Genomic DNA, 27888 nt, shown 5'->3' with positions numbered 1-27888 from the left:
TGAGCTTAGAAAAATATTGTTTTTTTATTTATGGACCAAACAAAACTTATTCATTTAGCCTCTAAGTTAAACATGTTTAAATTGAATTTGAAGTGAGTTGACCCATAATTCATTATTAACAATTCATTGTCATTTTTCTTTATAGTTATACTTATCTATTACTTTTAATTATGTAGGTTGACATTTTGGTCTCTTTTAAAAGTAACATATTAAAAAATGTTTAAATAATTTAGATGTTTAATTTATTTGTTTGTTCAAATATATAAATATATCATTTATTACTTTGATTTTCACTTAATATTCCTATAATATTACTTCATGATCGTAGTTAATGCTTTAATGCTTGATAAAATAAGTTAACACCTTATTAGTGCTGATATTTATAGGTCATCAAGTCTTTTGCAGGCACACCACTTCTCAGTTTGGATCGACAACTTAGATGAGAACACCTTGACTTGAAGGTTGTAAGATGTGGTGAAGAGTAGTTGTGGAGTCTTTGCATGGTATATTCAGTCTTGTAAGAATATTTTGATGCCCACCGTGGAGCTTGAACCCACGACCATAAGGTTAAAAACCTTGATTAATTTGTCTAACATTTTGTTAATGCATTTTAGCCATTGCCTCAATTTAATTATAATAACCTTTGTTGCCAAGCCTTGGCCGAGATGATCTTGGGTGTTTATGGTACATTAGCCTCCTAGGCTCGATATGACATATATTTAAGTCTTTGATGTTGTTGTGATGTCAATATCGGTCCTGTTGATATATGCAAAAAAAAAAATTATATTTCTTTGGTCGTTTCACTCTATAGGTATAATAAAATATTTTGTTTCATTTGAGTTTTGTTTTATTATAAATTTTGGATAGGTACATGCTTTATAATTTGCATATAAAACTAGGAGTGTCAAATGGATTTGAACTAGTGAGCTAACCTAATTCACCATTAGCGGAGGGTCTTTAAGAAATAACTTTAAAGTGCTAAATTGTAATTTTCGGGATGTCATTTATATAAAATATACTAAAATGAAATAAAATTTATTTATATATTAAGTTATATATAGTGAAAAAAATATGGGAGGGGATGCGCAAGGACTCCTCACATACTTGTTTGAGGAAGGTTGAGTTTAGAAAAATATAGTTTTTTATTTATGGACCAAACAAAACTTATTCATTTAACTTGTAAGTTAAATCCATTTAAGTTGAGTTGGAAGAGAGTTGATCCATAATTCACGATTAACACTTCATTGTCATTTTTCTTTATAATTATATTTATCTATTACTTTTAATTATGTAATTTGACATTTTGGTCTCTTTCAAAAGTAAAATGTTCAAAAATATTTAAATAATTTAGATGTTTAATTTATTTGTTTATATATATATATATATATATATATATATATTTTGTTACTTTAATTTTGACTTAATATTATATTACTTCATGATTGTAGTTAATGCTTTAATGCTTGATGAAATAAGTTAACACCTTATTATTATACCTCATCAAGTCAATTTACTTTAATTATATACAATAAATATGAAAAAAAAATACATAAATAAAATAAAACTGTACTTAAGTAAACTAGGTTAAACAGCCAATCCGAAATAGATTATGTTTATTACAAAACTTTTAGTTTAAAAAAAATAGAGTTAAATTAACTTGTTTTTATTTCTAACTCATAATGAATCAATTCATATGTGAACAAGATTAACTTCATGTTACATAAAAAGTAAAAATAATAATTAAAATTTTATTTGATCTCCTCAAATGATTGTATGTAAAAGTTGGTATCTATCCTTAAACCCATACTCAAATCCTCACTGAGGTACAAGTAATATGCAATTAGATAATTTTATTTCATAATTAAATATTTGAGACTTAAAATTACTTTTACTTGAGATGGAATTTATAAATTTAATTTAATCCTTGTGTCAAGTTTTTATACTTAAATTTAAAATTAAAATGATATTTACTGATTTATCAAATAAAACATACTTTAAGATGTTACATTTATCCAAAACATAAATAATAGATAAGGTAATTCACCAAAAAAATGGATTGGGTATAAACGCATGAATACTCATTTGGCAACGCGTCTATTTCAAAAGGTCCTTTTTTTTCCAAATAGGAATTAAGTACTATAAAATCTTAGAATGTTTTTGTATATTTATGTTATAAAATGTTGTACTTTTACACATTTTAAAGATAATTTTACTCAAATTTCCAAATCCCAAAAGAACAATTTTTTTTTTTGAAAAGACGTGGATTCTCACCCTCTTTCAGAGCCAAGGTAGTAGAATCATTCAACCCTTTCAATCAATAATTTAATATAAATAAGTTTGTGTGTACATCATCAGTTTCACATTAGGGCTGAAGTTGAGGGAAGAGTGAAAAGACACTATTGCCACTAAAATGGTTGCTGATATATGTGAATCCTACGGTGGACATTCTTTGCAGCTTGGACCGTCCATGATGGGTACCTTTGTCATTGTCTGATCATAGTTTCGTGTGGCCAATGTCTTCGGCTGAGATAGACAGACAAGTTGCAGTGAATTCCAAGAAGTTTCGTTAATTCTAGGTGGGTTTGTATTTGATTTTCCACTTGCATACCACTTTCACTCGGTTCCAGAAGCTAAAATTGTCGTCATGATTATCATATATAGATGAATAAACAAATGGGTATCTTTAGACTATACCATATGTTCATAAATTCATATTATTTTCTTACTACGGTTGCTCAATTGCTCCTAACTTAACCACAATTCTTAATTCGTTGGAACCTTTAAGCTTAAAAGTCTTGTTATCTTTTTCTTCCTTTGTCCACATCTATATTTATTATTATTAGATTTTATTGGTTGTGCAAATCAATCCTCAAGTACCTTGTCAATACATCTTTTGTTTATCTGTTTTGTTGCTATTCCACCAATCTGACCTTCCTAAGGAAACATTTTTTTTTTTAATATACTAAGGAGACATCAAGAGGTTGTCTTGCTTGCCCCTTTGGGTTGCCTATATTCAATTTCTCTGCTTCTTGGTCAAAAGCCTTACCCCAGTTTCTGTCTCTGTCTCCAAGAGCATCATCGTCATCATCATCATCATCCTCATCTGCCTGAAGTTGCACCAGGTACCCTTTATCCTTTCTTTGATTTCTACCTCTAGAATATTGATTTTGTGGTTCAGTTTTTGTAAACTGGGTGGCTCCTAATAAGAGGTATTGGTTGCAAGTCTTGTGTTTAATTGCAAGTTGAATTAAAGCAAGAGTGGAGAAAAAATGCCCTTGCTTTCTAGTTTCTGAATTCAGTGTTTTTTCTAGGGAGTATATAGCTTTTCCTATCATGGGTTGGTTCTCCAGTTGTTTCTCTCCTTCATCTTTTTTTTTTTTTTGGTTTCTGCATTTGCAACAAAGGTGGATTTTGGAAGGGAGTTTTGTTAACCCCTTAGTTTCTCATATAAAAAACACAGTGGTCGGTTGACTAAGTGTTCTTGGAAGTCTTTTACTTTTTGAATCAAAAGTTTTGTTCCAACCAAGATACTCGTTTCTTGTGCTTTCTAGTTATTTTTAAAATGTAAAATTTGTTGTCAATTTCTGTAGGAGTCCTTTTTTTTTTTTGTGTCAGATAAGATTAATGTCTGAATAGCCATCGATTAATACAAAAGTTTTTGTTTCCTGGGTATTTTCATTTGATTTCAAGAATGCGTTTGGTTATGTTGTTTGGATTTAATCCAGTTAACATCTGCAGTCATTTCACCAGATTGTACACATGGGTGTAAACTAAATCTATTTTTCTCTTCCAAATACTGTGTGTTGCTTGATGAATCTCAAGATTTTGTCTTTCAACAACCTGAATAGCATCGAGTGATTCATGTAGTCGACCTCATCTAGCAGGATAAGGTTTTTGTTGTTGTTATTGTTGTTGCTTTCCCAAATGTTGTGTGAAACCACTATTTTAAGAACGAAATTCTTTGCTATGCTGGGTGAAGCTTTATCTGCCATATAAATTTATGTGATCAAAGCCAATAACTAAATTTTGTTAATAAGTTGCTTCATATGTTTATAGATCGGTTATGTGTTCTAAAGAAAAATGTTTTCTAATGTTCTTGTTTAACCAATCTCAGGGAAGACACATCCTAGAAGGTTCAATAAGATTTCATCAGTGAGCATTCGTTTTACTATTTCTCAAGGTAGGAAAGGGAGGAAAAACTAAAGCCTATTAGTTTTAATTGATGGCTGATTTTATAGCATCTTCCTGACTAATCTGTGTGATGTTTTGGTTGCAGACTGAAATTTTGTATGAGCTGAGTGAATAAAAGGAGAACTATGTCATTGGTTATGTCTACAGAGTTGGCTGATGCATCATATAGGAATGCCAAGCTCTACACACTAAAGGGAACTGATGTTACACCTGATCTGTCCTCCCACAATTTTGTTCCAGATAAGCACAGAAACATGTATATCACAGATTCTTACTCCAGTGAGAGTTATGAAAAGTATTTCCGTGATTCACCATCAGAAGAACTGATAGAACCGTCTAGTTCCAGCATATCAGGAAACTCAGTTCACCCTGATGGTGCCTCTTCTTACCTTCTTAGAGCTAGTTCAGGAGCTTCTGTGATTGTTAATAACCCATTTGACAGTCGTATTCTGTCTACAAGGCGTCACAACAATGTCTATCAGTCCAGTTTTGAATCAGATTTTGTGGAAAATAGGAGCCCTGATGGCCTTGACTTTGATGGTGAAATGAGATTAAAACTACAAGAATTGGAGAGGGCTTTGTTTTCTGATGAAGAAGAGGAGGAGGAAGACATATTTGAGACTGTCCAAAGCATGGACATTGATCCTGACATGGCCGAGTGGGCCAATCCGCTTCAAGATATGCTACTTCATGACTCACCCAAGGAGTCCTCATCCTCAGATTCTTCCAATATTAGCAGCATAAGTAGCACCACCAAAGAAACTTCACAGAACTCACCCCAGACTCCCAAACAATTACTCTATGAATGTGCTAGAGCGCTTTCAGAAGGAAATGAAGAGCAAGCCACATCTATGATAAACAATCTCAGGCAAATGGTCTCGATTCAAGGGGAACCTTCTCAAAGAATTGCAGCCTACATGGTGGAAGGGCTTGCAGCTCGCGTTGCTTCATCCGGAAAATGCATCTATCAAGCATTGAGATGCAAAGAACCTCCTTCTTCGGATCGTCTGGCAGCTATGCAGATACTATTTGAGATCTGCCCGTGTTTTAAATTCGGATTCATCGCTGCAAATGGTGCGATAGTTGAGGCCGTCAGAGATGAAAAGAAGGTTCACATAATAGACTTTGACATCAGCCAAGGAACTCAGTACATAACTCTAATACAAGCACTTGCTGCAATGCCAGGTAGGCGACCTCATGTGAGATTAACCGGGGTGGATGATCCTGAGACTGTGCAGCGCTCCGTTGGCGGCATGAACATCATAGGAAAAAGGCTTGAAAAGCTGGCAGAGGAACTTGGATTGCCATTTGAGTTTCGAGCAGTGGCTTCAAAGACCTCAATTGTCTCACCATCAATGCTCAATTGTCGTCCGGGGGAAGCACTTGTGGTGAACTTTGCATTCCAGCTTCATCACATGCGTGATGAAACTGTATCCACAGTGAACGAGAGAGACCAACTTCTTCGCATGGTGAAGTGCTTGAATCCAAAACTTGTGACAATTGTGGAGCAGGACATGAACACCAACACCTCCCCTTTTCTCCAAAGATTTGTTGAAGCATACAATTACTACTCTGCTGTGTTTGACACTCTTGATGCAACTCTACCTAGGGAGAGCCAGGACAGGATGAATGTTGAAAGGCAGTGCTTGGCAAAGGACATTGTCAACATTGTGGCTTGCGAGGGCGAGGATCGGATAGAACGGTACGAAGTCGCCGGAAAATGGAGGGCAAGGTTGACCATGGCTGGCTTCACTCCATCTCCAATCAGCACAAATGTTAGAGAAGCAATTAGGAAACTCATTATTAAGCAGTACTGTGACAGGTTCAAGATAAAGGAGGAAATGGGAGCACTTCATTTTGGGTGGGAAGACAAAAACTTGATTGTTACTTCAGCATGGAAGTGACCCACATAAATTCTTTGTTGCTTGAGACTCATTGTAGTGTTGATGTAGTATTTGTTTGTTTGTTTAGTCTGTATCTATATGTTTATGTTTGGTTCAAACTCATGTATACTACTAACTTGCAACTTATGCTGATACAAACTTTCATGTGTCATACTGCATGTATGGATGAAGGTAAATGGGGGTAATATCACACATAATGCTCAGGCTTGAATTCACATGATTTCTTGTTGGCAAAATTTTTGTAATTTAACAAGATTACAGCATACAAATGAAACAAGAGAATCTGAACTATTTTTTAAGGATGTCTACAACTTTAGATACCCTGTTAAAGTTACTCTTAGTTCGTCACGATTTTTGTTTGCGCAACAGCTGGGAAAGAAGAAGATGAAGTTAGGGGAGATGAAAGAATTTGGCTATATTATTTTTTTCATTAAGAATAAAGTGGACATTTCATCATCCATTTGGAGGTGCAAATTGAAATCATGGAGGTGCAAGAAGCATTGCCCTTGAGGATAGCATATGTTGAGCCCTAGTAAATGGTGTGATTGTTCTCACATCATCAAGTGGCTATCGAAATCATTTTTATTTCACAATTGTTCAAATAACTGTTATACTTTTTAAGAGAAAACAGTAAATCAAACTTGGTTAGAATAATTTCAAATATAACAATTTGATGTGATCCAAAGTCCATATATTTTAGTATTAATGAGCTAGGAATAAACTCATAAGAAATCAATATATTATATTTAATCTAAAATTTCAAGATAATATATTTGTGTAACTTTTTATCTATAATTTGTTCTTCTTACTAATTTTTATTTAATATAAAACTTTGAATTCACCTTAAATTTTTAGTATCTCGTCAACATTATCATTATGTTAACAACCAAAATTTAGTTCTCAAATTTAACTAATGTGGGAGGAACTTATAGATATAAAGAAAGAGATACTTGATTCATGATTAAAGATCGGTGTAACACTTCTAGGATGATACTAAAATTCATATTGTTAAATACTTTAAACATAAAAACAATGAATTCATTCACCAAGAAATATGAGAAATACATTGTTCAAAAATATAAAACTAATATTTTAAAGAAATGTTTACGGATGAGAAAAACTTTTTTTTTTTCTGAAAAATACTTAAAACAACTAAGGAAAACTTCTCTCCTAAGAACTGCTCACATAACAATCCTCAATATTGTGCGTCTTCTCGACCTATACTATCATATGCTCTTGTGAAAAATCACAACCATCACAGTCAAACACAAATACAACAAACAAAAGAGTAAGCTAATATAAAAATATATAAAGTACAATTTGAAACTACAAGTACTTTATTATCACAATTTATCCACATAATTTACTAAGTTTCCAATACACACAGTAATACGTATACATTAGCGAACATTGTCTCAACCTAAGGTCTCATACTACATAGAATCATAGGTTTACATAGAACCACTATGAGCTCACATAGACCTATCAATTGCTCATATGAAATTGTCAATTGTTACACTCATATAGTTTTCAGCCTTTCGTCTACTCGGAGTTATCCACTATTTCGTTCACATAAAGCTTCCAAACATGTTTTTTCACAAAGCTTAAAAGATATCTCAACCTACACAAGGTTACCGACTATGACACTCACACAGAGCTTACCAACCACTCACTCACACAAAGCTAAAATTCATGTTCACACAAAGACTTGCATAGAGTCATAGGTTCACACAGAACCACTATGAGCTCATATAGAGCTACCAAATATCTTGCTCATATGAAACTGCCAATTGTTACACTCAGAGTTTTCAGCCTTTCATCCACTCAGAGTTATCCAGTGCTTCACTCACACAGGGCTTTCAAACATGTTTTTTCATAAACCTTAAAAGATATCTCAACCCACACAAGATTACCAACTATGGCACTCACGCAGAGCTTACCAACCATTCACTCAAATAAAGCTAAAATTCATGTTCACACAAAAACTTACAAACTCCACCCTTGCTCATACGGAAACTTACAGAGTCCACAAGGTATCACTGCCCACACAAGGTTGCTTACACAAAGCCCTCCTTTTGTTGAGACACATAACATGTCATTCATATAACCTTACCTCACATACACATAAAACCATATTTAACAACAACGATTTATAACACATAAACACTAGTGAACATAAATAAGAATACAATTCATTTAAATTAGGTTTAGCACAAACTTACACACTCAGTGCATATAAACACATTTATCAATCACAAAAACTCCCCTTCTTAACGTGCCATACTCTATCATGCCATTATCCCACCAACAATCCAACTCTGAAGTACCTTTCACAGTAAAAATTTAACTTATCAGAACTAAAACCACACAGTTAAGACATTAAATAACATATAGCAATATCATGAATGCAGTTCAACACATAAACCATGGATAAAACCTGTTATATAGCATGCGTGTTGCCACATCACAGTACATGAACACAAATTACCTATCAACAAATGAAAGAAAGACTAATTTTTTACCTTTACTTGGACACCCAATGTTTCAATTAAACTCTTCAAACTTCACTCTCACATTCCTCCTTTGTTTTCCTTCAAAATTACTCATGCTTCTACTAGACCATTGCATTGCTTGATTTGAATGTCCCATCAGTACCTTCAACTCGCCTATTTATAGGGGAAACCTCAACCCAAAGTTTGGTTTATCTTGTCCAAGATTCAAGGGAAAAACAAATCAAAGAAAATCGTTTAGAGCCCTATATTCTTAGGCCAAATTTGAATAATATACTCTTTTTTTAATGAATACATTTTATGGAATATGTTTATAATATTCTTAATTAGATAATTCTTTACTAAATTTCATGTCTCTTATCATATTCCCTGAAAAAAAAATGCATTTTCATTTTTAAAATCCCTTGTTTGTGCCCAATGAGACTTCCAACTCACGCAATGTCCATTCACTACAACTCTACTTGCCCAACAAAAACTCAATACATAAGCTCTATAGATTTTAATTTTGTTGGCTCCCATTTGTACGTGAGCCGCACCAAATGTTCAAGATTGTAATGCTCACCAAATTTTATATCATCTAGCGTTCAACACCAAGGTGGTTGTGCCCAATGACACTACGTAGTTCAAAATCTGTTTATTGACTTCCATGTGATCTATTTGGTGTAGGAAATTAAGTCAGAATTAGTTAATTGTTTTGTTAAAAACTATTTTCTATTTGTAACCGTGTGTACTGTTACATTGGCTTACCTATATAAGGGATAATGTTGCTTGAATAAAAGTGTGCTTTTATCATAGTTTACTCAGATATATGCTTTTGTTCCATTCTCTGACTTGTGTTTTAATATGGTATTGAGAGTAAGGTTTGAATGAGTGGCCTGTGTAGTGAATGGGAGCTATCTTGATAGTCCAAGATCGAGTTTATTGGAATCAAGAACAGTGTGTGATCTGCAAGATTCATTCAGCAAACAAAGAAAGATGGCTGGTAATGGAAGCATCATCCAAGGGGCACTACCTGTGTTTGACGAGACACTGTTTGATGATTGGAGAATCAAGATAAGGCCAATCTTTGGGTATCAGGATGTGTCAGAGGGGATTCTGGTTGGTATTGAAGATCCAGGGCGAAAGGCTAGTGATGAGGAGAAGAAGGCTTTCAAGAATTGCCAGAAACTTGATGATAAGGCCAAGTTTTTGTTGTATAAGTGTGTAAGTTCTAGAATCTTTAACAAGATCTCGAAGGCAAAGACTGCTAAAGAGGCATGGGAGATTCTTGTCCAAATGTATGGAGATTATGACAAGAACAAAAAGGCGAAACTACACACGATAAGAAGAAAGTTTGAGCTTCTTCCGATGGAAGAGAATGAGACCATTGTAGAATATTTTGACAAGATTCAGGAGTTGGTTAATGCCATGAGGGCATGTAAAGAGAGCATCACAGATCAATCTGTGGTCGACAAGATCTTGAGGACGCTTCCTCAACGATTTGATCATCTGGTGGTGACCATTGAAGAAACGCGTGATCTTGACTCAATGGACTTAGAAGATTTGTAGCATTTATTGGAAGCTCACGAGTGTAGAATCAATGAGCGAAAAAAGATTCAAGAACTAGCTCTTCAAGCAAGAACTAGCTATAAAGAAAGGAGTAAAAAAGGATGGTCAGAAGACTGGCAGAAAGATGGAGGCTAATAAGATGAAATGGAAGTCAGTAGTTGATTCAAGAGAGGGCAATCAGAAGGAAAAATCCTCTAGCGATGATGAGAAGGAATGGAAGTTTGACAAGAAGAATGTGCGGTGTTATAAGTTTCAATAGATGGGACACTTTGCCCGTGAATGTCGCAACGATGATGGAGTGAAAGGCAATAAGAGTCAGGTGCATCTTGCTAAAGAAGAAGAGTTGTTCGTCTGAAGTAGTGACACTGATGGCACAAACAGAGATAGTGAGTAACAATGAGTCTTTATGGTATATGGATTCGGGTTGCTAAACTCATATGACCGGGAGGAAGGACTGGTTTGTGAAGATTCAAGAACCACCCTCACCTGGGAGGATCAGGTTTGTTGATAATAGCAGCCTAACAGCAGAAGGAGTGGGAAAGGTTGTTTTGAGGGATCTTGATGGAAGGGAGATTATAGTAGAAAATGTGTTATATGTGCCAAGCTTGAAGACAAATTTGATGAGTCTTGGGCAACTTCTTGAAAAAGGGTTGTCAATGAAGATGGAGGACAATTGCTTGAATGTGTTCGATCAGTACAAAAGAACAGTAATTCAAGCCAAGCTGTCCTAGAATCAGACTTTTCAGATTGGGATGAAGACTTACATTAGTGTTTCTCTACCACAGAAGCTAAGGCGAAATGGTTGTGGCATCAAAGATTTTGCCATCTTAATTTTAGATATTTGCATCAGTTAGAAAGCAAACAAATTGTTTATGGTCTACCCAAGATCAGTGTTCCAGAAGAGGTGTGTAGAGATTGTGTGCAGTGCAAACAAACTCGTAGAAGTTTCAACAAAGGGTTACCCATGAAGACCACCAAGAAATTGGGGCTGGTTTATTCTAACGTTTGTGGTCCCATACAAGTCGAAACACCTGGAGGTAACAAGTACTTTTGTACTTTTATTGATGATGCTACAAGAAAGACATGGGTGTATCTTGTTAAATAGAAGAGTAAAGTGTTTGATGCATTAAGAAGATTCAAGAAAATGGAAGAGAAGCAAAGTGGGATGACTGTGAAGGTGTTACAAACGAATGGAGGTGGAGAATATACCTCCAATGAATTCATGGATTTCTGTGAAGAAGAAGATTTGGTGCACGAAGTCAATCCCCCTTATACGCCAAAACATAATGGTTGTGCCGAAAGGAAGAATAGGAGCTTGATGAACATGGTAAGGTGCATGTTACATGGGAAGAAGTTACCTCAATTCCTTTGGGGAGAAGTAGTAAGCACTACTTCATATGTGTTGAACAAGTGTCCCACTAAGCGTTTGCAGGAATTGACACCTGAGAAGGCTTGGAAAGGTGTGAAACCGAGCGTGTCACACCTTAGGACTTTTGGCCTATGAAGCTCAGACACGGACACGGATATGGACACGACACGGACACGAGGAAACGTCTAATTGAAAAAGTGTAGGACACGGATACGACGATATATATATATATATATACTTTTAGTCCAACGATCAATTAATACTGAGTTTACTGCCTCAAAAATAGATGAATGTTCAACTTGTGCCTTTCCTTTCCTTCATGTTGGTATATAATCTTCCTCACATCTTCAATCATTGAATCCCACATCTCATACACTAAATGAAGAGTAGTCATATCCGTATCTGTTTTTTAAGAACATCATAAATAGGGACAGTAAAAGCAAGTATATAGTCAACCTTCATCCACCAATTATCATTCAATAAAGTTTCTTTGACTGTTCGTACATTATCAACATTATCCTCTTTAAAATACGAGACACATATATATTATAAAATATATTAATTATATAATTATATATAAATTAATGTAATAGAAATTAAATTATTTAAATATAAAAAATAAAAGATATCGTAAATTAAAATTAATTATAATATAATATATTATATACTAATTAAACATATGAAAATTTCCTTAAATAAAATAATTATATTGAGAAAGATGTTAAATGATGATGATGTGACGAAAGAGAATTCTTTAGAATCCGTGAAATCAAAATAAATTGATTAAATAAAATAACTATTATTAAATTTATATTATGTTTTCTTTCTTTGATAACCCTATTTTCTGCAACGGCAAGTACAACGGTAAGATCAACACCCAGAAAGAAGACCGTGTCCGACCCAAATATCAGTGTTCGACACCGCGTCGTACGCACTTCCGACGAGTGTCCGTGTCCGGTGCGCTTCCGACTCGGGGAAGCGCAGCTCCAACACCGTGTCGGAGCTTCATAGCTTTTGGCTCCCTGTGTTGGAAGTGGATTCCTGATCAACTGAGGCAGAAATTGGATGATAAAGGGGTACCACAAGTACTAGTTGGTTATCATTTAACGGGAGGTTATAGGCTATTTGATTTAGAGACGAATCAAGTGAGTATTAGCAGAGATGTGGTTATTGACAAATCAGCAGAATGGAATATGCAATAGTCTGCAACTAGTGAAGTACAATATAAGGTGATCTTTGCAGATAATTCTGGGTCAAATGTGGCTGACAACAATGATTAGGAAGCAATAAGACGTTCATCTCAGGTTAAGCAACCATCAACACATCTGCAAGATTATGATCTCCTTCATGATTATGTGGTTTCCTCTGAGGGTAATCTGATTCATTTTGCTTTTATTGCTGAAGTAGAACCACTCAGTTTTGAAGATGCAAAGACAAATGCAAAATGGTGGAAAGGTATGCAGGAGAAATTAGATTGATTTAGAAGAATGACACTTGGAAGTTAGCTGATTTACCAGCTGATAAGAAGACAATTGAGCTAAAATGGGATTTTAAGACAAAGGTGAACCTGAAAGGTGAAATAGTGAGACCAAAGGCTCACTTGGTTGCAAAAGGGTGTATGCAAAGGGAAGGAGTGGATTATGGAGAAGTCTATGGTCCTGTGGCATGCATAGAAACAATTCGATTAGTGGTGTCAATAGCAAACCGAGAAGGTTGGAGCATGCATCAGTTAGTTGTTAAATTCGCATTCCTAAATGACTTTCTTGAGGAAGAAGTATATGTCTTACAACCTCCTGGTTTCAAAGTTAAAGAGCAAGTACACAAGGTCTACAAACTCAATAAAGCTTTGTATGGCCTAAAACAAGCTCCAAGAGCTTGAAATAGGACAATTGATGAATTTTTGTGGTAGATGGGGTTCCTGAAATGCACGTATGAATTGGGGGTTTATGTCAAGAATCTGAGTGGTGAAGGAAAACTCATTATCTGCTTATATATAGATGACATGCTCATCATAAGGAGTAGTGAAAAGATAATTGATGAGTTTAAAACACAATTTGAGATGAGTGATCTCGGGCAGCTAAGCTATTTTCTTGGCATTGAGTTTGAGAAGACTCGTGAAGGTATCCTTATGCATCAAACCAGATATGCACCTGGCTTGCTTGAGAAATTTAAGATGAGTCAAAGCAATTCAGCAAGGACCCCTTGGGAAGTTGGTTTGAAACTTGAGAAAAATTCTACAAATAAGTGTATTGATCTTACTGCCAGGGTTGACTTAAAGGTAAAACGAGTAAAATACTTGCTTTAGGCCTCAAAGATACGAAGGCCTCCAAAAACAATTTTTTTACTAGAAATATTTCTCTATTAAATTAATTAGAAATGTGTTTCTTTGCCTAGTTTTTGTTTTTTTGTCCTTTTAGATTTACAGATTTTGAGAATTTTTTTCTTTTGCATATATCTTGAGGAGTAACTGAATTTTTTTACAAAACTATTAATTAGATTATGATTTAGCCTTTTGGTGGATAATAGATTAATTGGAGTATAATTCAAAGTTAAATTTTCTGTAGAAAGATAATTCAAGTTTCGAAAAAAAAAGACTTACTATTGAGTTTAGAAGAGCAATATTTTTTTTTTAATTATTTCTATTAATGATTAATCTTAAAATAAAAAACTTTGCAAGTTTGTGAAAAAGTTGAAACTTAAGAATGCAAAAGAGACTTGAGACTTCAAGATACTGCAAGTCTAGTGTTTAGTTGATTTTCTTGACAACAACAATCGTATTTTATTGTTTTAATTCATTCATTTTATATATTTATCTTTAGTAGTATTTTATATATTATCATTTTTTATTTCATATAAAAATATATAGATATGTCAACTAGAAAATTTGAATCAGGCTATTCAAAAATGTAAAAGAAAATAAGAATTGAGACTTTAATTGCATAACAAAAAGAAGCTATGAACAAAAAAGAGCAAATATCTTGTGTATTACTGTGTGTAGATATTTCCTTTTTGAAAGATAAATGCTTAAACCTTGAAAAATATTTAAAACATGATAATTTGTTGAATATTGACGGATTGGATTTAATTTCATACTTAAATATCTTAAGGGAAATTATAGGTTTGGAAAATGATAAACAAATTTGACATTATTAATTATATAAATAGAATAAATTCTTTTCCAAATGCATTTATAACTTATAGAATAATGTTAACATTTCAAGTGTTAGTTGTTTGAGTCAAAATGAGTTTCTCAAAGTTAAAGATAATAAAAATTTATTTAAGATCAACAATGTCTCTTAAGAAAGGTTAAATGCATTAGTCCAATTATTTATTGAGAAAGAAATGTTAAATGAAACTAATTATGATAATTTAATAAATAATTTTACATAAAAAAAGCTCAAAAAATAAATTTTACATAAAAGGCCTCATTTTTTAAGTTTGCTTTAGGCCTCTCAAACCGTCGAGCCGCCCCTGCCTACTGCATACAAGAAGATTGTGGGAAGTTTAAGGTAATTGTGTCACACAAGACCAGACCTTAATTATAGTGTTAGAGTCATAAGTAGGTTTATGTAGGAACCTAAACAATCACACTTGGTAGCTGCATAGAGAATTTTGCGTTATGTGCAAGGGACAGTGAGTTTCAGAATTCTATTTCCAAGAGAGGATGCAGAACATGAGTTAGAGCTTATAGGATACTCTTATTCAAATGGTGCGATGTCAAGGATGACAGAAAAAGCACTGTTGGCTACTTGTTTTTCTTTGGGGAAGCAGTTATTAGCTAGAGTTCAAAGAAGGAATCTATGGTGGCTCTCTCCACTTGCAAAGCAGAATACATTGATGCATCAGATGCCACATGTCAAGTAGTCTGGTTGAGGAGTCTAATTAGTGAATTTCAAATTGGAGATAATAGAACAACAAAGGTAATGGTTGATAACAAAAACAACCATTGATTTGGCTAGGCATCCAACGTGTCATGGGAAGAGTAAGCACATAAAAACAAGGTTTCATTTCCTGCGTGAACAAGTGAATTTGGAAAAGTTGAAATTGGAATACTGTAGGTCTGAAATTCAACTTGTAGACTTGTTTACAAAAGTTCTGAAATATGTCAGGTTTAAGCTGTTGAGAGAGCTTATTGGCGTGGTTAATGTGAAGTCTGTTTCTAATTTAAGGAGGGAAGTAGGAAATTAAGTCAGAATTAGTTAATTGTTCTATTAAAAACTGTCTTTTGTTTGTAACCATGTGTACTGTTACATTGGCTCACCTATATAAGGGCTAATGCTGCTTGAATAAAAGTGTGCTTCTATCACAATTTACTCAGATAGATGCTTTTATTCCATTCTCTGACGGACTTGTGTTTTAATATTTGGTCTATCTTAGCCATTCTACTTTACCTAAAATATTTATAATGTATCATGGTCTTACAACCAGTGTGAAAAAATATACCACTCTAGATCATTTTTTTTCTTACATTATCGTAAGGTGAAAAATGTAAAACAATAAGGAAAACTAAAGATGGAATACTTGTTTTAAGAAAATGTATCATATTTTTGTGTGGACAAAACTAGTGTCTCCATGACCATTGAGAACTATCATCATAACATTAATGATACATACAAATTATGAATTCAAGCACCCATCCAACTATAAAGTTAGGTATTTGGAAAAAATTTTGTGAGTTACTAAAATAACCAATCAAAAGTTTAACAATGAAGTTGATACTCCTCCTTATTTCACTTTGATTCACATCCAAATTTCATGTTTATTTTTTGTTGTCACCTCCATATCTTAAAAGAGATTTTTTCAAGTTTACGTCCAATTTAAAGAATTAACTCACTCTCCAACATGTGTTATATGACTTCAATTTTGATATCGAAGACTGTTTTTCTTGCCACAACAATTTGAACCACACACAATCCATTTCTCCCACTCTCCTTTTTTTATTTGCCAATATTGTTAGTCGAATTTAGTTCCACTTGTTTCTGTTTAAACTCAAAAATTTTCGATTCAATTCTTTTTCTATACTAGTTCTAATAATGCCTCAATCTGTAAACCCTTGCTCCTATGATCCAAGAAGGGGAGCTTCATTTTGAAATTCCTAATTCCTAATTATATAACTTACTAGTGAGGATGATGTATTATAATAAATAAAATTTCATGCTTGGGGATGGCACAAAGTTGTAGAAGAAGTGCATTGTCTTATGTTTCTCTAATGAACCTACATTATCGTCTACCCTATTGCAATGAACCACAACCTTCAAGGAACTTTTGTAGGTTTCCTTTTTATTTCTTAACATGGTTGAGATGACTTTGATTGTGTGAGAACTTTTGGCATTAATGGTGATTGAACTTCAAATTATGCAAATTGAGTAGAATCGTTAGAGGTGTCACTAGTGACATAGGACTTGTGACATTCATACTTCCCATATTAGTGGTAGATCCAATGCAACTAATATTTTCCATTTGCATGGACATTGGAATAATTGCAAATTATCAAAACATTTAAGTAATAATCAACACTTTTTTTTCATATACGAATTATCAATAATAATGAACAAAAGACAATTATATGTTAACATTATTACCACCAATCCACTACGTCCACCCAATCAAGTGCTTACAACATAGAAGAATCACGCAACACATATTGTTTGATGTGCTTTATATCTACAAGGAAGAGATTGGGCAATGTCAAGGAGATAAAGGGTGACGAAGAAGGAAGACAATGTTTTCATTTAAAAGAATGAAGAATTGAAGTACAAAATATTTCACTAAGAATGCAAGTCAAAGACAAGATTTTGTGAGTTGAACACTAAAGGTAAAAGATAGAGACAAAAAGTGGAGGTGAAAGGTGTAGGCAAATAACTGGGGAAAGTGGTGGAGGGGAACAATAAAGGAAAGAATGTCAAGGTTTATGCATAAAAGAAAACACAATACAACAATGTTCAGGTTTAGTTATTTAATGTTAAGGTTAAGGTGTAATGATGTAGATAAATGGTAGAGAGAAATGATAAAGGTGAAATGTCAGGATTGATAAGAAGAAGAAGCAAGAGAGTGTTTAGATTTTTTTATATATAATGAAAATGTAACAAAGGTCAATGATGAAGACAAAACAAAGGAAGACACAAGATCATCATGAAATTTTTAGGTTTGCTTAGGGTTAAGCTAGCTATGAATGAGTGTGAGACAAGTATAAAAGTAGGTCTCAAGTCACCCATACTAAACCCATCACTTAACCCATATAAACGTATGTTAGTTTAGGTTAGGTCAAGTTTTACATAATTATAAATGAAATCTAACCAAATGTAATTGAGTTGGATTGGGTTATTTAGGTAATTCAACCCAATTAACACTTCTAATAGTGTTGTTTGCATAATTTGTTAAAATTATTTTTAGTTATATTTTCGTAGGTGTAGATAAGTTTGTATAACTTGTGGGTTTTTGAGAGTAGGTGTGATCTATAAAACTTGAAGCCAATTTACGATGTGGGCTACATAAACAAGCTTTTTCCAATGCAGACTTATGTAGGCGCGAGTTTAAATGAAAATGGTCAAAACTTATGTTACAAGTCGAGGCCTATTTCAAAAAGGTCAAGGTCACAAGAGTTGTATTAACAACATGTCAAACCAAGCAAATATAAATGAGTAAAACATAAGATGAAAACTTGTTGATAAAAATTTTCTTCATATTTACATAGTCTTTAATGCTTCTACTCCCTCCGCATTTTATGCTACTAAATTCCTATGTGCATCCTATATTTTATATATTTTATTACCTTATTGCTATGATAGCAAACCTGTCCACATGTGACAAAGCGAATCATTTACTTTAAGAGGTTATGTAAAAAATTTGAATATGTACTTAAACTACAATGCATGTAAAACTTTTGAACTAAAGACTACAACATCAAGTAAAGATTGCAACATCAATAATTCTAATTGTAAGGTAGTTTTAGCATCTTCAATGTTGTCATGCCCATTCTTACCAAGAGAAAATTACTAAACAATAAAAATCATTAAGTCCAAATTGAGGTTTTCTTAGTATAATTGTTACATAAGCTTGAAATATTAATAGAAAATTCAGACAAAGTATTTTTAGAGGTAGCTAAAGATAGTATATTGGTAGATTTTCTTCTCTTTTGGGGTTTAAACTTCTATCTATGTTGAGGTTATGAGAGTTGTACATGCTATTGAATATTCTTGAACTGCTAGATTTAGAAGGATTTGAATTGATTGTTACTCGTTCTTGGTATGCCAAGTTTTTTCCTCACTTTCGGTGGTTCCTTGGATTCTTAGAAGAAGGTGGAGAAAGTGTTTAAAAGTTTTTCAAGAAATGGAGTTTAAGGTTTCTTATATTTTTCGAGTAAATAATTATTGTGCGAATAAGTTAACTTATTTAATTATCAAGAATAGAGAGGACTTTAAATGATATTTTATTGGGCCTTATGTTATTAATTTAGATTTTTATTTTTCATAATATGTACATACTCCTACATTAGAGTGGTTTATCTTTTTGTTTGGAACTTTATTTTGTATATCTTGAACGTATATTTGATTCGGTCTTCCCATATTTAGACATAAAATTCGTCTTTATCCTAAATTTTGATACACTTTGATCTCCAAAATTTAAAAATGAATAAATATAATCATTTTAATTCAATTATGTTAACCTTTATTATATGTTAAATGGTATTCTAACCTGACATTTGAATTGTTTACCAAATTTATCATTTTCAAGCTTAAATGTTAATATGAAAAACGTTTAACATGTAAAAAAATTAAAGTTTTTAGAAAACTATATCAATTCATTTTTAAAATTTAGATACCAAAATATATTAACGTTTGAGACACCTTTTGAGATACAAATTTCAACTTTGCATATAAATTTAAAGATTAAAAATATTTTTAACTCTATATGTTATTTTTATACAATTTTATAAATCAATTAAAACGTATAGGTTATAAGGCATAACTTTTTAAACTTTAAAAAAGAAAACAATAATATTCAAATCAAAAAATCCTTTTTTACATAGCACATATTCTTGTACGCAAAACTTTCAACTATGATAAAGTTAAGTTTATATGCTGCTGCTTTAAATATTGGTATAATTTATATGTATAAAAAGTATATTTTATAATTAATTTCAACTTACATTAACAAATTATTATTTTTATAGTATATTTTAATGTAGAATTTTATAAATCAATTAAAACATATAAGGTAAAACTTTTAAACTTTAGAAAAAAAACTTAATGCAATTTTAAATGTCGGTATAATTTAAATTTAGTAAAGGTACTATTTCATCATTAATTTTAACATACGGTAAGAAATTATTTTTTTATTATATATTTTAATGTACAATTTTATAAATCAATTAAAACATAATGACATGCTGTGATATAAATATTGTTTAAAAAACAACATACAGGAACAAATAAGTACTACTTTTACTTTTTCTATTTGGATAACAATTGCATACAATTTCTAATTATTATTTTTCAACTTTTATTTAAACAAATTGTTGTTTACTTTTTCAACCACCGAATGAAAAAAAGGTTAACTATATTTTTGTCCTTTTAATTTTCAGTGAATTTTGGAATTAGTCCATTTCAAAATTTTGGACCAATTTAGTCCTTCATGTTTCAAAATACGTAAATTTAGTTCTTTTAATCAAATTTTGTTAAGTTTATTTGACATTTTAAACGCGTTTCATAATAGTATTTGACTTAATATTAAAGCAAAAATATGTCAAATAGTATAAACAATTCAAGTACAATTTTGAAATGCGTACGAAATATCATATAAACTTAACAAAATTTGATTAAAAGGACTAAATCCACGTATTTCAAAAGATGAAGGACTAAATTGGTCCAAAGTTTCAAAATGGACTAATTCCAAAATTCAATGAAAGTTAAGGGACTAAAAGCATATTTAACCAAAAAAAAATATTCAGTACCATTCCAACCTTCCATGTATGTGGAGAAAAAAAAACGAAACATTTCCAACAAATAATTATTAAAGTATAACTTATTTAATAAAATACCGAAATGTGAACACTCTTAACAATTTAAAAGTTCAATTCTATAACATTCTTTAAGAAACTAACTGTTTATTCAAATGAGTTCTGAACTTCAAAACGAGTCCTGAACATCAAAACTAACTAAGAAATACTATGTAAAGCCCTCTTATTTCAGCCCTAATCTTTAAGGGCTATCGCAAGGTCTAATGGGCCTAAGGGTTGGCCCATAGGGAACTAAATGACCCAAGACCTGCTCTAACCCACTCATTCATCTCATTTTCAGAAAAACAGTTCCCTTATTCCCTCATAGAGTAGCTGCGAACTCTCTACTAGGGTTTGACCCCTAGTCTTGGTCAAGGTTACTCAAGCTCGATCTCATTTTCCGCTCCATGTAAGTGATTTTCAAGCTCTTTACGTATCCTCTCCAAGTCATATTTTCGTACTTCCAGTTAGGGTTCCATAGTAACCCCATTCCTTTACTGTTCCGCTATTTTCCAGCTTCTAAGTTTGTTCCTTGAGTTGTGGTGCTCCATTGTTGGTGTCGAGGCCTTGCACTAGCTCATTCCAGGTAAGGGATGCTAGGGTTCTTCGCTTTTTGTCGTATGTTGGTTGTTTCACTTCTGTTTTATGATTGTTGTGCCTGGAAAATGCTTGTCTTGAAATAAGAATGAACTGGTTATCGTTGGGAATGTGTGTATGTCATTGTCACGTGAAATAGGAGAAGGCGAACTGATGTTCTCGCCCAGGCGAGAGTTGCAAAAACTCGCCGAGGAGTATTACGCGAGTACTCGCTCAGGCGAGTGAACTGATTTTTGAGCGAAAAACCATCTCGCTCAGGCGAGTTGGCCTTGCCTAAGCAAGTGCCCGCGAAATCTCCTAGGGCCACTGTCGCAGTCTCGCCTAAGCAAGAGTCTGCAGCTTGAGCGAGGGTACTCCTCTCGCCTAAGCGAGGACGTCTGGCTTGAGCGAGACCCGCTGCAGGTCACGCTGTTTTCCTTCGCTTGGTAGTTATGGACTGTTTGATTAGTGGATCTACCCGATTTAAAATATGAGGCTTGGAAAATGCATGTAAATATGTGGTTATGAAATTGGATTGATGTGTTGATGTGATTTTGGCATGAAATTGATTGGATTATTGAATAATGTCATGAAAGGCATAAATATGCATGAGTGAGAGGGTGTATGGGTTATGAATGAGGAACTGGATAAATTCTTGGCATATAATGAACATGAGATGATTGGCTATGAAAGTGGCATGGTAATGAGATGAGCTAAAATTCTATATTCATGGATGGAGTTTGAGGAGTTGATATGCGTTTGACCTGGAATATAAAAGAGGTTGATTATAAAGGTTGACATGGGATATATATATGCGTGATGAATACATTACTTACTTGTTTGATTATGATTGGTCCATGGTCAGTGCGTAATTCCTTGAAATCTCTAGGTGGGGTTTCAGGGTCGTGCTTCAGTGGTCGGGACGTAATTCCATGGCCCCCGTTAGTGGGTGTCCATGGTGGTGCCCCATCTATATAACTTGGTAAGGATTCAAGGTAAGGATTGCATCCTAACACTCTAAGGAGTCAGTTAGTCTCACTTAGAGCGGACTAACTCTTGTGGTGAGAGTAGCAGGAGGCCTAAAACTCATTAAGGGCTAACCTTGTGTGTGAGGGAATTGATTCATTGTAACACTTGTAACACATAGCTCGGGGGTGAGCAGAGGTATCCACCACAAGTGCAAGCATCCGCTGAATCCGACCAGGTTATATGTATCCGGATGAGTCGAGTCGAGTCTTAGTGTATTGATTCGAAGGTCATAACATGCTTGGATGATGTGTGTATATTTTACTGTGAAAATATACCTGATTACATGATAAAATCTTTTTGCCTCTAGCTTACCCTTTTCTTGTTTGATTGCCTTGTATGTTGTTCTTCTACCTTTGCGATGATCATCAATTTATTGATGGGAGCAGATGCGAGTGGTACTCGTAGTCAATAGGGGAGAGATGATTCCGTTGCATAGTCTACTTGGGCTGGACTTCACGGGCTTTTCTTTAGGTTAAGGCCCGTGTATTGTGTTGCCCCTAAGGCTTTCTTTCGAATGTTGACTATCCCTTACTCCTTTGGGTTGTAGGAATTGTAGTGAGCTTTAGTATTCCCTTTTAAGTACCTTGGATAACTGTAAGGGGTGACCTTATACTCCTCAACTTGGCTCTTTATATTATCTGGTGTAAGATTTCATTTAATTATATTATTATTTAAATTGGGTGTTACATTAATGGTATCAAAGCAGTTCGTCATTAGGATGACCTGAGGTTGTGGGTTTGTCATGCCTCGTGGGCGTAGGTTGCCAAGTCTAGTCAAGGTTGTTAGTGAAACCAAAAGTTTTAAGAACAGAAAATGTTGTGATAAAGTGATAGGGGTGCACACTCATGACTAGATCAAAGGATGTCTGTAGATGATGGAGTGTTGTCTTGTATGTTCTATTTTGTCCTATTACGCCTCTGTGTTTTGTGTCTCGTGTCTGTAGTGATGAGGGAAACTTGACCTACTCACCCTTACCAAGATTGGTGGGGCCTAGGAGGAAATCTCTTGTCCCAAAGATGTGAAGATGTAGAGGATTGTATATCAATGGATGATGAAAGTTGAGTCTTGGTTTAGAAGGCTGAGAAATGATGTTGGAAGTTAAGAAGCAACGCTTTGGGCCGAAGGAGCTACAAGATCGAGTTCTAAGATCGTATACCATAAGTTTTAAATGAAGAGTTGAGTTCAAAGATTAGTATAAAAAGATATCGGTGCGTGCTCGTGAAGCAAGGTTTGAGGAATCAACTTGGCTTTACGTCATGACAATGTTTGAGGTTTGAAGTGGAATAGTGTGGAAGGTTTGAGGTTAAGGGTGGAGGCCATGAAGTTTATAGGAAAGCAGATGTGTGGTTGGGAGCTTATGGGAGGCAGAGCTTTGAAGATCAGCCAAGTATGATGATGTTATAGGAGAAGAAAGTATATTTAGAATTACATACTAGATCAATTTAGTAAGGAGTAGTTGAGTCTTCTCAGCGATAGTAGTTACCCAAGTTAAGAGTAGAAGGGATGTTCTAAGTAAAGTGGCCCACAAAAGAGGAAGGTTTGACATTAGATAGGAGATGGACGATTTCAAGTATCAGAAGGAGAAACACATAGTTAAGTTTGTTCTTGTAGGGAAGGACAGTTAGTAATGTCACAACACAGGGAAAGAGGAAAGGAAAACAAAATTTTTGAGTAGCTATGAGAGTGTTTGCGATGATTGGTACTAAAGTGGTCAACACAGGTGATCTAATTTAAAAGATACATGTTACAGAGGTGGTGATTGGATTATGGGTTTTGGCTTCGCTTAGGGTCGTGCACTCTTTGATGTCGCCAGTATGGTAAAGGAGTCATGGTTGTCTGCAAGAAGGAGTGGAGTTTGATATTGTGGTTTTGCTACAGTAGCGGCCAAGTGAAGATTTGCTCGGGTGTGTGGTGCCTTTGTGGTGATCAAAGTGTTTAAATTTAAACCCAATTCGAATTGTTTCCTTTGCAAAGTTGGGACATAGTCTCGAGGGTGAATTGGTTATTTTCTCAACCTCATTCCGATGAGCTGAGACGACTAACAAGGTGGTGATTCTTTGATTAAAAAGGGATAAGTTAGTGATTGCGTATGAAGTACGGATCAAACTAAATAGTGGGGGCAGAGTGTCACATGAATCAGAGTCATCTGACAAAGGAAAGTGAATAATAGACACAAAGGGTCTCGATAGCAGAAGAGTTTGTAAACGTGTTCTGAAGCAAGTATTAGAATTTTAACCTTGGTGTGGTGGAGTTCACTTTTGCATTAGTGTCTGAAGGAGGACTTGTGCCAATAATTTCTAATTGAATGGTTCCTACTGAGAATTTGAAGTAAATACGGAAATGGGGGAGATGTTGGAGGAGTAGTGGCTTATACTAAATATAACGACAAGGATGATTGTGAGCTTGGTGAATCTTAAAGAAGAGGTAATGGGAGGATAGACTGTTCAAAGGAAAACGTTGGATAAGGGGGGGTAGACTTCTTGGCCTATGGTTTAAAGGGTGGAAACATGATGAAGGTAAGAAATTTCAAACAGGTTAGCGATATCATCAAGGTTTAGCGGCGAATTTTCCAAGTGTGAAGAGAGTCCTTAGAATGTTCAAGAGGAGTATTGACAAAGGTCGGAGTGACTAGTAAGACATATGGTTTAAAAAGGGTGGATGTGATGTTGAGAAAATAGGATGTTAAGGCTATACACAGGGGAGTCAAAAGGGTTTTGCAAGTTCCATAGAAGTTTTGGAGGAAGGTTTCTCAGCGATGATTGATTCCTTATCACGGCAGGCATGAAAGGAGCATCATTTTGAGTAAACAAATAAGTGACTTTGTGTGTTGATCAGAGTGGTGCAACGAGATGACGACAAGTGATACTTATGAAGGGTAAGAGGTGTGTGAAAAGAACTATCTTACTCATGACCTAGAGTATTACTACGACAACCAGTTCTTGTTGAATAGCAAAAGTGTCGTTCTTATGAGTATCAATTAAAGATGTTCAGAGAATCATTTAGAGTTGGAATTTTGGGGTTACTCGGAGAAAGTTGTGCAAGAGTAGTAGGAGATGGTTTGAGTTATGATTTCAAATTAGAGTGCCAACTTGAAATTGAGAAAGTGAGAGTATATGTTATAGCCAGGGAATGGAATTCAAGATCCGTGTTTTGACGAGTTAAGAGTAAGGGTTGATTGAGAAACATAAGTGTTTGGGTTGGAAAGAGAATATGTGAGGAGATTTCATTAGTTGGGTCATCCGACTAGAACTAGTGATTCCCTCAACAGGGTTGAGGGAGAAGCAATTCAGAAAAATCTTAGTTAAGAAGTATCTTAGAGTTGATAGGTATAAATCAAACTAAAAATTTCAAGTCAAGGAAAGACATGGTTCTAAGGCTTTTGTGGAAGGATGGTTACAAGTTAGTAGATCAGAAATGAAGGGAAGATACTAAAATAAATTGGGTGGTTGAAACAGATGAAAGTTTGATTTGGAAATGGAATGACTTGGTTGAGGACCTTGTTACCATTGGTTTAAGTTAGTAAAGGAGGCAAGATGTTATGAGTCGTCATGGATAAAGGTGACCAAGAGTGTTGATATGAGGCAATAGACCATAAGTCAAGGGCGATCAAGTCAATGGAGTGATGCTACAAGGAGGGAACAAGGTGGTGTGGAGTGATAACTAACATGCGTTAGTTTGAGACTTGAAGGCATCTGAGGTTTTGGTAAAAACCTACGAGGGGTAGTGGAGAGCATATGGTAAGTGAATCAGTATATCAGATACAAGTTAGTGGGGCAGGTATGGAGGAACATTTCAATTTTAAAGCTGGAGGATTAGGAGTGCTTGTGAGTAGTGACTAAACTTATCTACACAGTTGAACACACATCGCTTAGCACAAAGGCAAAGTTTCTAGTGACTATGGGTGTTGGAGTCGTTATATCAGTCGTGTTTGAGTGGTGGTTCTTAGAAGATATAAGGAGAACATAGTTCCTTCCTACCACATCGATGAATTTTTGAGGACGAAAATTTTGTTGTTTGGGAGAATGTAAAGCCCTCTTATTTCAGCCTCAATCTTCAAGGGTTGCCCCAAGGTCTAATGGGCCTAAGGGTTGGCGCATAGGGAGCTAAATGACCCAAGACCTGCTCTAACCCACTCATTCGTCTCATTTTCAGAAAAACAGTCCCCTTATTCCCTCCTAAAGCAGATGCGAACTCTCTGCTAGGGTTTAACCCCCAGTCTTGGTCAAGGTTACTCAAGCTCGATCTCATTTTCCACTCCATGTAAGTGATTTTCAAGCTCTTTACGTATTCTCTCTAAGTCATATTTTCGTACTTTCAGTTAGGGTTCCACAGTAACCTCATTCCTTTACTGTTCCGCTATTTTCCAGCTTCTAAGTTTGTTCCTTGAGTTGTGGTGCTCCATTGTTGGTGTCGAGGCCTTGCACTAGCTCATTCCAGGTAAGGGATGCTAGGGATCTTTGCTTTTTGTCGTATGTTGGTTGTTTCACTTCTGTTTTATGATTGTTGTGCCTGGAAAATGCTTGTATTGAAATAAGAATGAACTGGTTATCGTTGGGAATGTGTGTATGTCTCTGTCACGTGAAACAGGAGATGGCGAACTGATGTTCTTGCCCAAGCGAGCTCATCTCGCCCAGGCGAGCTCATCTCGCCCAGGCGAGAGTTGCAGAAACTCGCCCAGGAGTATTGCGTGAGTACTCGCTCAAGCGAGTGAACTGATTTTTGAGCGAAAAACCATCTCGTTCAGGCAAGATGGCCTTGCCTAAGCCAGTGCCCGCAAAATCTCCCAAGGCCACTGTCGTAGTCTCGCCTAAGCGAGAGTCTGCAGCTTGAGCGAGGGTACTCCTCTCGCCTAAGCGAGGACGTCTGGCTTGAGCGAGACCCACTGCAGGTCACGCTGTTTTCCTTCGCTTGGTAGTTATGGACTGTTTGATTAATGGATCTACGCGATTTAAAATATGAGGCTTGGAAAATGCATGGAAATCTGTGGTTATGAAATTGGATTGATGTGTTGATGTGATTTTGGCATGAAATTGATTGGATTATTGAATAATGTCATGAAAGGGATAAATATGCATGAATGGGAGGGTGTATGGGTTATGAATAAGGAACTGGATAAATTCTTGACATATAATGAACATGAGATGATTGGCTATGAAAGTGGCATGGTAATGAGATGAGCTAAAATTCTATATTCATGGATGGAGTATGAGGAGTTGGTATAGGTTTGACCTGGAATATAAAAGAGGTTGATTATAAAGGTTGACATGGGATATATATGCATGATGAATACATTACTTGTTTGATTATGATTGGTCTATGGTCAGTACATAATTCCTTCTCTAGATAAATGGGGTTAATGGATGTCCATGGTGGTGTCCCATCTATAAACTCTAACAGGATGCTTCTAACACATACATAGCTCAAGGATGAGCAACTCAAGATTAGTGTATTGATTCGAAGTTCATAAGGTTTTCTTTTGAATGTTGGCTATCCCTTACTCCTTTGAGTTATTGTAGGCATGGTAATGAACTTTAGTATTCCCTTTTAAATACCTTGGGTAACTATATAACTATATAAGGAGTGATATATAAGGAGTGATATATAAGTTATCCAATTTATACTCCACAACTTGACTCTTAGTTATCCAACTTATACTCCGCAACTTGACTCTTTATATTATCCAGTGTAAGATTTTATTTAATTATATTATTATTTAAATGAGGTGTTACACACTATATATAAGAAAGAATGTAGACGAGGACA

The 27888-nt window shown here is 34.7% G+C and overlaps 2 protein-coding genes across 5 annotated transcripts; both read left to right on the top strand.

Annotated features, from left to right (window-relative positions):
• The first annotated feature begins 2557 nt into the window (after positions 1–2557).
• On the top strand, positions 2558–6310 carry LOC114193833 (scarecrow-like protein 1). 4 transcript variants are annotated; one of them, XM_085665673.1, is made up of 4 exons: positions 2558–2576; positions 2968–3122; positions 4115–4180; positions 4277–6310. In XM_085665673.1, exon 4 carries the CDS (start codon positions 4317–4319, stop codon positions 6093–6095), a length of 1779 nt encoding a protein of 592 aa, XP_085521799.1. In that variant the 5' UTR covers positions 2558–2576; positions 2968–3122; positions 4115–4180; positions 4277–4316; the 3' UTR covers positions 6096–6310. The 4 variants fall into 4 exon arrangements, with proteins under 4 accessions (XP_085521799.1, XP_027939579.1, XP_027939581.1 ...); XM_028083778.2 differs by lacking the exon at positions 2558–2576 and having other exon boundaries at positions 2698–3122; XM_028083780.2 differs by lacking the exon at positions 2558–2576 and having other exon boundaries at positions 2698–3209.
• Positions 6311–9580: 3270 nt separating this feature from the next.
• LOC146884126 (uncharacterized) lies at positions 9581–10153 on the top strand. Its single transcript, XM_085665864.1, has one exon. It carries the CDS (start codon positions 9581–9583, stop codon positions 10151–10153), a length of 573 nt encoding a protein of 190 aa, XP_085521990.1.
• The last annotated feature ends 17735 nt before the right edge of the window (positions 10154–27888 follow it).

Source organism: Vigna unguiculata, chromosome 8 (assembly GCF_037176805.1).
Source record: "Vigna unguiculata cultivar grain cowpea cultivar isolate G323 ecotype 2 chromosome 8, ASM3717680v1, whole genome shotgun sequence".
Classification (NCBI taxonomy): Eukaryota; Viridiplantae; Streptophyta; class Magnoliopsida; order Fabales; family Fabaceae; genus Vigna; species Vigna unguiculata.
This window is presented reverse-complemented; position numbering and strand designations above follow the sequence as displayed.